This window comes from Somniosus microcephalus, chromosome 10, assembly GCF_052327205.1.
Source record: "Somniosus microcephalus isolate GS21.2 chromosome 10, FLI_Smic_1.0, whole genome shotgun sequence".
Classification (NCBI taxonomy): Eukaryota; Metazoa; Chordata; class Chondrichthyes; order Squaliformes; family Somniosidae; genus Somniosus; species Somniosus microcephalus.
The window spans coordinates 177,789,515-177,803,376 of NC_140996.1; the positions used below are offsets into that span (position 1 = coordinate 177,789,515).

General features: G+C 41.1%; 1 protein-coding gene across 9 annotated transcripts in view; it reads right to left on the reverse strand.

The window, feature by feature from the left end:
- Positions 1–13,862, reverse strand: part of atp8a2 (ATPase phospholipid transporting 8A2) — a 696,532-nt gene that overhangs the window by 414,968 nt on the left and 267,702 nt on the right. For all 9 annotated transcript variants that reach the window (XM_085999230.1, XM_085999235.1, XM_085999229.1 and 6 more), the window contains 2 exons: positions 13,144–13,184; positions 9,576–9,649 (listed from right to left, as the gene is read on the reverse strand). In XM_085999230.1, coding sequence (XP_085855356.1) covers positions 9,576–9,649; positions 13,144–13,184 — 115 coding nt within the window. The remainder of the gene's footprint in view (positions 1–9,575; positions 9,650–13,143; positions 13,185–13,862) is intronic.

Sequence of the window (13,862 nt, forward strand, 5' to 3'; positions counted from 1 at the left end):
ATGGCGCTGAACACTGTGCAGTCATCAGCGAACATCCCCATTTCTGACCTTATGTTGGAGGGAAGGTCATTGATTAAGCAGCTGAAGATGGTTGGGCCTAGGACATTGCCCTGAGGAACTCCTGCTGCGATGTCCTGGGGCTGTGATGATTGACCTTGAACCACCACAACCATCTTCCTTTGTGCTAGGTATGACTCCAGCCAGTGGAGCGTTTTCCCCCGGATTCCCATTGACTTCAGTTTTACTAGGGCTCCTTGATGCCAGGCTCGGTCAAATGCTGCCTTGAGGTCAAGGGCAGTCACTCTCACCTCACCTCTGGAATTCAGCTCCTTTGTCCATGTTTGGACCAAGGCTGTAATGAGGTCGGGAGCTGAGTGGTCTTGGCGGAACCCAAGCTGGGCATCAGTGAGCAGGTTATTGGTGAGTAAGTGTCGCTCGATAGCAATGTCCATGACACCTTCCATCACTTTGCTGATGATTGCGAGCAGACTGATGGGGCGGTAATTGGCCGGGTTGGATTTGTCCTGCTTTTTGTGGGCAGTTTTCCACATTGTCGGATAGGTGCCAGTGTTATAGCTGTACTGGAACAGCTTGGATAGAGGCGCTGCTAGTTCTGGAGCACAAGTCTTAAGCACGATAGCCGGGATGTTGTCGGGGCCCATAGCCTTTGCTGTATCCAGTGCACTCAGCCATTTCTTGATATCACGTGGAGTGAATCGAATTGGCTGAAGAATGGCTTCTGTGATGGTGGGGACCGCAAGAGTAGGCCGATATGGATCATCCACTCAGCACTTCTGGCTGAAGTTGGTTGCAAACGCTTCAGCCTTGTCTTTTGCACTCGCGTGCTGGGCTCCACCATCATTGAGGATGGGGATATTCATGGAGCCTCCTCCTCCCGTTAGTTGTTTAATGGTCCACCACCATTCACAACTGGATGTGGCAGGACTGCAGAGCTTTGATCTGATCTGTTGATTGTGGGATCGCTTAGCCCTGTCTATAGCATGCTTCTTCTGCTTTTTAGCATGCATGTAGTCCTGTGTTGCAGCTTCCCCAAGTTGGCACCACATTTTTAGGTACGCCTGGTGCTGCTCCTGGCATGCTCTTCTACACTCGTTGTTGAACCAGGGTTGGTCTCCTGGCTTGGTGGTAATGGTTAAGTGAGAGATATGACAGGCCATGAGGTTACAGATTGTGGTGGAATACAATTCTGCTGCTGTTGATGGCCCACAGCGCCTCATGGATGCCCAGTTTTGAGCTGCTAGATCTGTTCTGAATCTATCCCATTTAGCACGGTGGTAGTGCCACACAACACGATGGAGGGTGTTCTCAGTGAGAGGACGGGACTTTGTCTCCACAATGACTGTGCGGTGGTCACTGCTGCCAATGCTGTCATGGAGAGATGCATCTGCAACAGGTAGATTGGTGAGGACGAGGTCAAGTAGGTTTTTCCCCTCGTGTTGGTTCACTCACTATCTATCGCAGGCCCAGACTGGCAGTTAAGTCCTTCAGGACTCGGCCAGCTCGGTCAGTAGTGGTGCTGCCGAGCCACTCTTGGTGATGGACATTGAAGTACCCTACCCAGAGTACGTTCTGTGCCCTTGCTACTCTCGTTGCTTCTTCCAAGTGGTATTCAACATGGAGGAGTACTGATTCATCAGCTGAGGGAGGGCGGTAGGTGGTAATCAGCAGGAGGTTTCCTTGCCCATGCTTGACCTGAAGCCATGAGACTTTATGGGGTCCAGAGTCAATGTTGAGGACTCCCAGGGCCACTCCTTCCCGACTGTATACCACTATGCCACCACCCCTGGTGGGTCTGTCCTGCTGGTGGGTCAGGACATACCCAGGGATGGTGATGGAGGAGTTTGGGACATTGGCTGAAAGCTATGATTCTGTGAGTATGACTATGTCAGGCTGTTGCTTGACTAGTCTGTGGGACAGCTCTCCCAATTTTGGCACAAGTCCCCAGATGTTGGTGAGGAGGACTTTGCAGGGTTGACTGGGCTGGGTGTGCTGTTGCCATGTCCGTAGCTGGTGCCGAGGTCGGGTGGTCCATCTGGTTTCATTCTTATTATTTTGTTTCGTAGCAGTTAGTTACAACGGAGTGACTTGTTAGGCCATTTCAGAGGGCAGTTAAGAATCAACCACATTGCTGTGGGTCTGGAGTCACATATAGGCCAGACCAGGTAAGGACGGCAGATTTCCTTCCCAAAATGACATTAGTGAACCAGATGGGTTTTTACGACAATTCGGTAGTTTCATCGTTACCATTACTGATACTGGCTTTTTATTCCAGATTTATTTAATTAACTGAATTTAAATTCCCCAGCTGCCGTGGTGGGATTTGAACTCGCGTCTCTGGATCATTAGTCCAGGCCTCGGGATTACTAGCCCAGTGACATTACCACTACGCTACCGTTCCCCGTTGTTATACCCCAAATTCTGCCCTGCCTGAAATCAGTTAAATCAGCATCGACCACGGATTAAATTTGGGATTTTCCGGGCTCAGTTCCACACTGAGTACGCTCTGAAGCTGAGCCATATACTGGGTTTATTTATTGTTGCATCAGTAGTTAAGTACATAAATATTGGCCTTGATTGAGATTAATTAAATGCTAGGATTTCTGGTGCCATCCAGATATCGGGTATTCATCAATTCTGAAATTAAGCAATAAAGATAATCTGATGTAAATGGTGGACAAAATACTCTATGCTGTTAAATAAGGAATATGGCTAAATAATTCACATTTGATAAATAGATCCAATTTAACAGACAGCAAAGCTGACAAGAATAAATAGCGCAAGGCCACATACTAACAGAAGTCATTTTGTTGAACAAAAGTTTTAAACTGCAATATTATCATATCTTTTGAAGAGCAATATTGGGACTTTCCTCTCATTAATTATTAATGAAGTCATGTTCACACAGTAATTGGCTAAGTGCTTTTCAGGCAATCTTATGAATGAAAGCAATGGAAGCTTAGTTTTATTTCTGAAAGGTTTAGTGGTCTGAAGGTTACTAGTGAGTGAGTCCATCAAAACAACCTAAACAGTTCTGAAACTGCTCCAAATCACCTTAAATAGTCCAAGATATTGCCCCTGAAATTGCGGTCTCCATGACGACGTACTCTGAGTAGACCATCATAATCCATTTGAAAGGCCCTGCAACTTCTGGATTTTCCTATGCACTTGCGTGAAATCCGGAACTTGCGATCTGTCAAGGTACACCTTGACAGATCATTCAAACCGCCTGAAAAATGAGTATTGCTGGCACAGAGTTGGACTATTTGCCCAACAACTGCCCAGGCAACTCTTATGACTGGTAAAAGCAGGTGTAGGGCCTGTTTTCATCAGTGTAAGGGGATATATAAAGCTTAAATAAAATATTGAAAAATCCAAAATTATCCACATACACTTTAAATGAGTTTATGCAAATATTGGCCCGGATTAAGATGTTTAAATTTATTTATCAAAAAATCTAATTTTTATTGAGGTTGGTGCAATGAAGAAACTTATGAATAAAATTGCAATTCAGTACATTTATAGTTATTAGAATTCTGTACATTGTATAATTATTTGGGGATTCCTTTGCATATCATAAGGGGACTCCCTTCATAATTGACTGCAATGGAATCCTCCTTTGTCATTGGAGGACCGGGCCCACGAGACCCCAGGGACGCTGGGATCCATGGGCCATTACGCTGCCGTCCGCCTGGAGGCCCGAGACCACAAATCTTCATAGCTTGGACACCAGAAGGTACTTTCAGAATTGTTTCGCGGGTCAGAGGCGTACTCCGGAGGCCATTAAAATAGTTCAACAGGATTTACAATTTGTTCTATTAATTATACTCGGCCATTTTCCTCACAAAGACATCTCTTCTGTGACCATATTGAATTTGAAAACTAAAAACCCGATAGTCTGTTATGCGGGACTTGACTCTGAACTAAGCCAGCACTTCAAAGTACTGTGGATCTGTACTCATAGTGGAAGTAAACTTGGGTCCAGTGGCACTGTACATTGCTTGAGCAAAGCAATCCACTACAGAGCAACAGGATAAGAGTTCTTTTAAATGATTCCCCACATGGTGGTTAAGAGGGATTTGGGGAGGCAGCAAAAATATACATGGAAAATTTAAGGATGAATGAATCTACACTACTTTTGAATGATTTCTATTGGTCAGGCACGGAGTACCACAGGCCTTAAGGGATGTCCGTTGAACCCACCCCATTATTTGGAAAAGTGGCGGCAAGCAAAAAAAATACATTAGCAGATGCGCCGAGTAGAAAATCGATTCATCAAATCCTGACAGTTCTTCAACAGTATATTTGAATAAGGGTATAAAAGTGGCACTATGTACTTAAAAACTGTAGTTTTATACTTAAGACATAACCATTAAAAATAAGTCCAATAAGAGGGACTAGACAGTGTAGGGTTTAACTTTTTCAATTTCTGGAATTTGAATCAGAATCAGGCTAGAAAAAAAGAACTGATGAGATGAAAGTTATCCCCTCGTCATCAATTAAAAGTACTTAAGTAAAATAAAGTGATGTGCTCTAACTCTCAGTGGCTAATGATTCACCACTCAAAACTGCTTATAATTCAGTCTTAAACTAGGCAGGTTCATTGAGAGAGGAAAAAGCAAGGATCCTCGTACTTGTTAACAAGTTCCTCCACAGCTTCACTTCGCCCACCCTAACTGCAAACTCCTCCCAGCCTCATTTCCAAGCCCGTGTCCTTTGTTTCTCCGATTCTGGCCTCCTGTTCATCCCTTCCCTCAACCACTGGTGAGAACTTTTCGCAGTCTTTCACTACTCTTTCCCTCACTAAACCCGCCACTTTGCTACTTCTCTCTCCACATTTAAAAACCTCCTCAAAACTATGCTTTCGGTCACCTCCGAGTTCTGCTCAGCATCTGTTTTCCTTCACTGAAGGGCCTTGGGACATTTTCTACATTAAAGTTCCTTTTGAGCAAGTTGCTGTTATTGCTGGAGTGGTTTGGTATAGTTCACACTGTGCACTAGATGGAGCTCTTCCAAGGTTGATGTTGAGGTACACTGTTGCAGCAGAGTAAATGGACAATCTGGCTCATGCAAAACCTGACTGAGCACTCGACACTGGTACTGGGCGACAAAGGTGCCACTTTTTTGAAAAGTCCATTCCCAACACTGATTTTGCTCGTCTTGATGAGCACAAAGTCTACTACAAATTTAACAAAATATACAAATTATAAATCAGATAAATACAGCAAATCAGGAGCAGCACTGTCATCCTGTGAGTATTTCAAAAGCTGCTGCCCTCTCGTATAAATTCTTGAAAATATTTTTAAAAAACCAATGACATTAATTAGAGGAACATATAAAGACAAAAGTATAAAATCACAGTATTCTCTGATTAAATTAAGAGCTGGGGATCTGGTAATATTTTTGAAATTGGTTCAGCTATTTTTATAGTCCTCAAAAGACTCAGTAACATAAGAACATAAGAAATAGGAGCAGGAGTAGGCCAATCAGCCCCTCGAGCCTGCTCCGCCATTCAATAAGATCATGGCTGATCTGATCCTAACCGCCAATCTACTATCACAGAACCATCTCCTGAATCTAACAGAATTAGACACACGAAATAGGAGCAGGATCAGGCTACACGGCCCCTGGGCCCGCTCCGCTACCCACAGGGCCATGACCGATCCGAACCTAGACTCATGTCCAAATTCCTGCCCGCTCCCCGTAACCCTTAATTCCCTTTACTTCTAGGAAACTGTCTATTTCTGTTTTAAATTTATGTAATGATGTAGCTTCGACAGCTTTTTGGGGCAGCATATTCCATGGACCTACCACCCTCAGTGAAGTAGTTCCTCCTCATCTCAGTTTTGAAAGAGCAGCCCCTTATTCTAAGACTATGCCCCCTAGTTCTAGTTTCACCCATCATCGGGAACATCCTCCCCGCATCCACCCGATCCAACCCCTTCACAATCTTATATGTTTCAATAAGATCGCCTCTCATTCTTCTGAACTCCAATGAGTAGAGTCCCAATCTACTCAACCTCTCCTCATATGTCCATCCCCTCATCCCCGGGATTAACCGAGTGAACCTTCTTTGTACTGACTCGAGAGCAAGTATGTCTTTTCTTAAGTATGGACACCAAAACTGTATGCAGTATTCCAGGTGCGGTCTCACCAATACCTTGTACAACTGAAGCAATACCTCCCTATTTTTATATTCTATCCCCCTAGCAATGAAAGCCAACATTCCATTGGCCTTCTTAATCACTTGCTGCACCTGCATACTAACCTTTTGAGTTTCGTGCACCAGGACCCCCAGATCCCTTTGTACTTCAGTACTTTCCAGTTTCTTGCCATTAAGATAATAACTTGCCCTACGATTTTTCCTGCCAAAGTGCATAACCTCACACTTTCCAGTATTGTATTCCATCTGCCAAATCTCTGCCCACTTACTTAGCCTGTCTATGTCCCCTTGCAGGTTTTTTATGTCCTCCTCGCTCACTACTTTCCCTCCCATCTTAGTATCAAACTTTGATATGTTATACTCGGTCTCCTCCTCCAAATCGTTAATATAGATTGTAAAGAGTTGGGGACCCAGCACTGACCCCTGCAGAACACCACGAGTTACTGATTGCCAGTCTGAGAATGAACCATTTATCCCAACTCTCTGCTTTCTGTTAGATAGCCAATCCTCTATCCATGCCAGAATATTACCCCAATCCCGTGATTTTTTATCTTAAGCAATAATCTTTTGTGTGGCACCTTGTCAAATGCCTTTTGGAAGTCTAAATACACTACGTCCACTGGTTCACCTTTATCCACCCTGTATGTTACTTCCTCAAAGAACTCCAGCAAATTTGTCAAACATGACTTCCCCTTCATAAAACCATGCTGACTTTGTCCTATTAAATTATGATTATCCAAATGTCCTGTTACTGTCTCCTTAATAATGGACTCCAAAATTTTACCTACCACAGATGTTAGGCTAACCGGTCTATAGTTTCCAGCCTTCTGTCTACTGCCCTTTTTAAATAAGGGTGTTACATTAGCAGTTTTCCAGTCTGCCGGGGCCTTTGCTGAGTCCAGGGAGTTTTGGAAAATTATTACTAATGCATCCACAATCCCTACCGCCACTTCCCTCAAGACCCTAGGATGTAAGCCATCAGGTCCAGGTGATTTATCCGCCTTGAGTCCCATTATTTTACCGAGTACCACTTCCTTAGTGATTTTGATCATGTTTAGCTCCTCCCCCCCTATAGCCCCCTGTTTGTCCAGTGTTGGGATATTCTTGGTGTCCTCTACTGTAAAGACTGATACAAAATATTCAATCAGTGTTTTTGCCATCTCCATATTTCCCACCATTAATTTCCCGGTCTCATCCTCTAAGGGACCAACATTTACTTTAGCCACCCTTTTTCTTTTTATATAACTATAAAAATTCTTACTATCTGTTTTTATATTTTTTGCTAATTTACTTTCATAATCTATCTTCCCTTTCTTAATCAATCTTTTTGTTATTTTTTGCTGTCTTTTAAAGTTTTCCCAATCCTCTATCCTCCCACTAGATTTGGCTACCTTATATGCCCTTGTTTTTAGTCGAATACTATCCTTAATTTCTTTACTTAGCCACGGATGGCTGTCTTTTCTTTTACACCCTTTTCTTCTCAGTGGAATATATATTTTTTGGAAGTTGTAAAATAACTCCTTAAATGTACACCACTGATCATGTATCGTCTTACCCTTTAATCTATTTTCCCAATCCACTCTACTCAATTCCGCTCTCATATCTTCATAGTCTCCTTTGTTCAAGCTTAGCACGCTTGTTTGAGATCCAACCTTCTCACCCTCTAATTGAATATGGAATTCAACCATGTTATGGTCACTCATTCCAAGGGGATCCTTTACTAGGACATTTTTAATGAATCCTGTCTCGTTACACAGGACCAGATCTAAGGTTGCTTGCCCCCTGGTCGGTTCAGTTACATACTGCTCAAGAAACCCATCCCTAATACACTCAATGAACTCATCCTCAAGGCAGCCCTGCCCAATTTGATTTGTCCAATTAATATGATAGTTAAAATCCCCCATAATTATAGATGTTCCCTTATTACAAGCCTCAACTATTTCCTGATTGATACTCCGTCCAACAGAGTTGCAACTGTTCGGAGGCCTATAGACTACGCCCACTAGTGTTTTTTTCCCCTTATTATTCCTTACCTCCACCCAAACTGTTTCATTATCCTGATCTTTTGACCCAATATCATTTCTCTGTATTACAGTGATTCCTTCCTTTATTAACATAGCCACCCCACCTCCCCTTCCTTCCTGCCTGTCCTTCCTGATCGTTAAATAACCTGGTATGTTTAATTCCCAGGCATTGTCACCCTGCAGCCATGTTTCTGTAATGGCCACAAGATCTTACCCATATGTAGTTATTTGTGCCATTAACTCGTCTATTTTGTTACGAATGCTACGTGCATTCAGATAGAGAACTTTCAAATATGTTTTGTGACACTTAGTTCCTGCTTTTGCCCTTTTTATTACTTTACCTTTTACTCCATACCTTCTGCCCCTTCCTGACACGCTCTGGTTTTTAATTTCCCCACTGCTACCTAAGTCTATGACCTTCTCTGTTGTCATTTTTATTATTTGCTCTCGAGGAACCTCCCCCCCACTAGTTAGTTTAAAGCCCTCTCTACAGCCCTCGTTATATGATCCGCCAGGACTCTAGTCCCAGCACTGGCCAAGTGAAGCCCGTCCCAACGGAACAGCTCCCTCCTGCCCCAGTACTGGTGCCAGTGTCCCAGGAAGCAAAACCCATTTCTCCCACACCAGTCTTTGAGCCACGCATTTAACTCTCTAATTTTATTTGTCCTAGCCAAATTCGCTTGTGGCTCAGGTAATAATCCAGAGATTATTACCCTTGAGGTTCTGTTTTTTAATTTGACCCCTAGCTGCTCATACTCCTTTAACAGAACCAGCTTCCTAGTCCTATCTACGTCGTTTGTACCAACATGGACCACTAACATGCCAGAAGTTCTGTTCAGTTCCATCCAGAGCTACTAACATTTAAGAGTTTTAGAATATATAATTATATGTTAAAATGACAACATTGAAAACAATTATGGCAGTCTTCCGGACTCAATATCGAGTTCAACAATTTCAGATCATAACCTCGGCCCCTATTTCATTTTTTCTTGTAATTTTTCCACTCCTTTCCCCCCCCCCTTTCCTTTTGTTTCTCTCACACACCTGGCAGCTATCTCTTGCCCAGCCAGTACACTTTACACCTAATCTCAGCCTAGTACCATCTCGTCTAGCTTCTAATCTCTTTTACTTCTTTTGTTTCTTTTATTCTTTTGTCCGATCGCAGCCCTGCCTTCGATCTAGTTTCTTTTCTTTCCAGTTTTGAAGAAGGGTTCAACCCAAAACATCAACTCAAATTTCTCTCCACGGATGTTGCCTGACCTGCTGAGTTTTTCCAGCATTTTCTGTTGTTATTTATGGCAGTCTAAATGTTGTTTTTAAAGCCTTCATTCAGAACAACCTACAATGAACAACTTCACAAGATGCCTGACCTGGTGGAGAAGATGATCACATCAGCTGGGAGGCGCTGTCCATTGGTGACCATCATAATATCACCCACTGCAACCTGCAAAAAATTGAACAATGTGACATGGAGAGAAAACAGCAGACAATAAAAAGCAATACAAACATCGGAAAAATCACAATTACAGTGCGAGAGTTACAGACATCCAGGACACTGCCAATGATGCCAGGTTTTAGTTTTGCCTTCATCTAGCTCATTAGTAGACCTTTAATTTGGATTTGGTGCTTGTAATGAAATCTGTTTGTATTCGTTTTGCACTCATGTATATTACCCTCCCCCACTGTGTATAGTTTCACTTCCTCTTTCCCGACTAACCTGGGAGGTTCCAGGTCTTGGCTCTTGGCTCCGCCCCGACTTCTCTTACATAAAGATCCCAGGATCTGTATGACTCATTCCTGTGAACCAGTCGGCGTGTTGAGATGTTAGCTCTGATCTTAGTGATTAAAAGCCAACTTGTTTAAGTCTATAACTTCTAGTTTTGTGGTTATTGAAGGCCCATAAATGCTTGAAATACTGCCTAATCAAAATGTTAAATCAACTCTTTCAGTAATGTGGCTTGGCTGCAATTCCTCATTTCCCAAAATATATATAAAATCGAATGTTGAACAACATTCTTTTTGAGAGTTGATTAGAATTAATGCACAGCTTTAAATATTAAGTCAAATTGATTAAATATATATAATTGTTGGACTGTGAAGGACACACAAAGCAAGTTATTTGTGCCCTTAGAAAATTTGCCAATATGATACTGTTAGTTATTGCTATGTTTCTGCTCCGACTCAATCACAGTCTTTCAACTGCCCTTCAAAACACTCACTATACATGGTACATATGGTATATTTTCAGTATACCATTTGCCATTCATCATTATTTAGCAGGGTGTAAATTAACTTTTAGCTTTATCGGCAAGTGTCTTTATGGATAGCTTTGCGACAAGATGTTAGAACTGCAGTTTTTAAATCAGCTTTTTATTCTGTGGCTTGCTCCACAATGGGCAACTATTTACAATGAGGGGTATTCTTTGGCTTGAAGGAACGACTTCAAGCTGAATGACATTGTGATTTAACCTAAACAAACCTCAATTCAATGACCGGTTCTCTCTTTCCTCTTCCCTATTTCCAAAGATGACTTGTGGAGAGAAACAGAGTTAACGTTGTCGGTCGATGACTGTTTCTCGCTCCACAGCTGCTACCTGCCCTGCTAAGTGGTTTCCAGCATTTTCTGTTTTTATTTCAGATTTTCAGCATTCGCAGTATTTTGCTTCGTCCAAAGATAATGTGTTATTTTCAGACTGTATTTTTTTCTAAATAAGTTTACTCCTATGACCTAGTACATTGTCAGATAAATTCGAATTTTTATTACAAGGAAACCTACTGCTATCACAAACCAAGTGACTGAGACCTTTGCAATCCCGATCACCTTATTTTTTTTTGGCTGGGAGGGATTTTAATTTACATAAATTATTTCGCTGGCTCACAATGAAATGCCTGGGTCAGAATAATATTCATGACTATAAGCAGTTCACATTCATTTCCACAGTGTGCATGGAATGGTTGTCCTCACGTTTAATAATTATTTGGTTTTTTTTTTTAAAAAGAGTTTCCTGAGCTTTAGAAAGTCAAATAATGGAAACAAAAATTCTGGATGGAAAACAAGCAGCCGTTTGGGTCCTTCATCACCTAGCTAAATACAAAGGCATGCATGTGATAAGCGCAGCACTGTTCCAGCTAAATTGTCAGTTTCATCCAGAGGCTCCAGTCAGCTGACACTCCAGAATGCCTTCCAGTTCAGCGCAATCTTCACTACATAAGACAGAGGGAACGTTTTAATTGTGCACAGTTTTCATTTCAAATGCTAAAAAATTAACAATGAGAAAAAGATTCAACTCTGTTAAGGAGAATAAAATATCCATCTCATCGACTTTCAGATTATGCCTTTAATGTGGAAACCTTACACCCCACCCTCGTTCTTCACACAGCCTTAAGGGGGGAAAAATGGTAATACAGGTATTAGCAATTCAATTAGCAACTTACCAACTGAAGATTACTACTTCATCATACAAAATACTAACTGCTCAATCAGCAGTAATTTCCAGTGGCGGAAATCCCCGAGAAGCAGTGCAGATTATGCTGTTTCCCCAGGATTTCCACCGATATCCTGCTGAAGTCACGCCAGCTGAAGTCATGCCAGGAGATCAGGGAGGCACACTGGAAATTCTACCCCAAACATTCAAGAGATTTAGGTTTTAATATGTGTTCTGCATTATTTTACAATTTCTTCAGTCACCACAGCTCAAGGAACAAACAAAAAATGAGCTGTATTTTAAATAGTTGCTTAATGTGAGTTCTGGTGCATCAGTTGTACTTTCATGGATGTTCTTCTCTCCTCAGAATACAGGGGAGTGACTGAGGTATTTTATAGGGAGTTCAAATAAGAACTAACTTAGGTACATAGAGCGATTTATTGTGAGGACTTGTGATTTTCAGCTGTTATTTTTCTTGAACTTGGGTTAAAAATGCAGGCCAATACATGCTTTTTCATGTCAAAAATAAAACATTCATAATCACAGAACTTGAGTTTCATTTGCCGTAACATTTTGGAAGGTATACAATACTTCAAATAAATACAAACTTAATGCACTGAAATATACACTGCTAAAGCGAGCTGGACTATATTGGGTGCAGCCCTAATGTTGGAATTAATCTTTCAAGGGTAGTCACCAGTTTAAATCAAAACTCAGAAGCTTTTAGTCTGAATTTTGTATTATTTACTGCGTCACTCAACTGCCTGCCTGCCACATCTGTTCTCCTTTTGGTGAGCATTGATAGTGCTGGATTCTAGAATAGCTTCCAGTGATGAAACTGCAACTTCATATACTCGCTGTTGTAAAAATGGAAAATGTGTTCTTACTCATTGGATAAATTATTTACCCAAGGGGCAGATAAATAACCAGATCTCACCACTGGATATCATATCCAGTGGGTCTGTGCTGTGCCCTCAATGAATCCATTGTTAAAAAATAAGTTAATATTTCTAAATGAAAAAAAAGTCACCATGCACTGATGAATTTAGTTTTTACTCAAAATTCTAGCGCAATCTGGCTGTGCGCTTGTCAACTGTTACAATCAGCTGTTTGGCCAAATTCTGGTGAGACTCCTCCAAAATGAGCCAAGATGGAATATCAGACTAGTGGAAGGCAAATTATGAAACACTGATTTGGAATGTAGCATTCAGTTAAAGTGTTGGTCTCTTTTCAAAGTTCAATTTAAAAAAAACACGCAGCCCGATATTTAGATTCAGTATTGTGAAGCATTGGGGACCCTGACTGATGTCTAATCTGGATTTCCTACAACACATATGGCAGAGATCCTACAAAATGCCACTGAATACTCAGTAGTTATTTTGTGATAATTTAATTCCCAGTTCTGAAAGTTTAATTCAAAATGATCCAAATATACTTGATTTTTATGAAGTTCATCTGATTGTTGATTTCTCTAACAACCTTAAAGTATAATTTGTACACATGTATCACATACCTCTTTCCAAATAATGGTCTGCCACTTGCCATTTCTTAAAACTGGAAAGAATAAAAAAACATTTCTGTAACATCAACTAGGACAGAAAACTTGGAACGGTGCTTTTTGTCTTATCTATGTAGCTCTAAATGAAATGTGGATATTTAACACTATTTAACTGTTACCATTAGAGATAGCTATTCTACTAAACCACATTTTGAAAACAAAAATCCACAGCATGACTACAAAAGTGAAATTCTGTTATTCTTAAATGTAATTATGGGATTTCCATCAGTACTTTAGAAATCATTTCACAACTTCATTTAGTGTCAAAACTATAAATCAGTGATCTTTATTATGAGAGTTTTTTTTTTACCTGACCTACTTAATTCATAATGGGAGGAACTATTTCTTCATCGGATTGTTTGTCTGTTTGTATGCTCTGCATTATTGATGGTCATGTTTGCTATCCATTAATAAGCTTTCCTTGTTATGACATGTGCTAATTATAAATCAAGTTAGTTTAATGGCTCTAAACACAAGTACAACACAATTATTTGCCCTGTAAAGTGCATTTTGGGCCTCACGCATACTCGAAATGCTATGATATTTTCGTTCAAATATGGTAATAAAAGCGCATTTTATTTTTACATTTAATGTCAATTTATTATGCGCTAAAGTAGTGTAGCTTCAATAACATTTTGAGACTATTTTATGAAGTTTCCACTGTCTAGCATAAC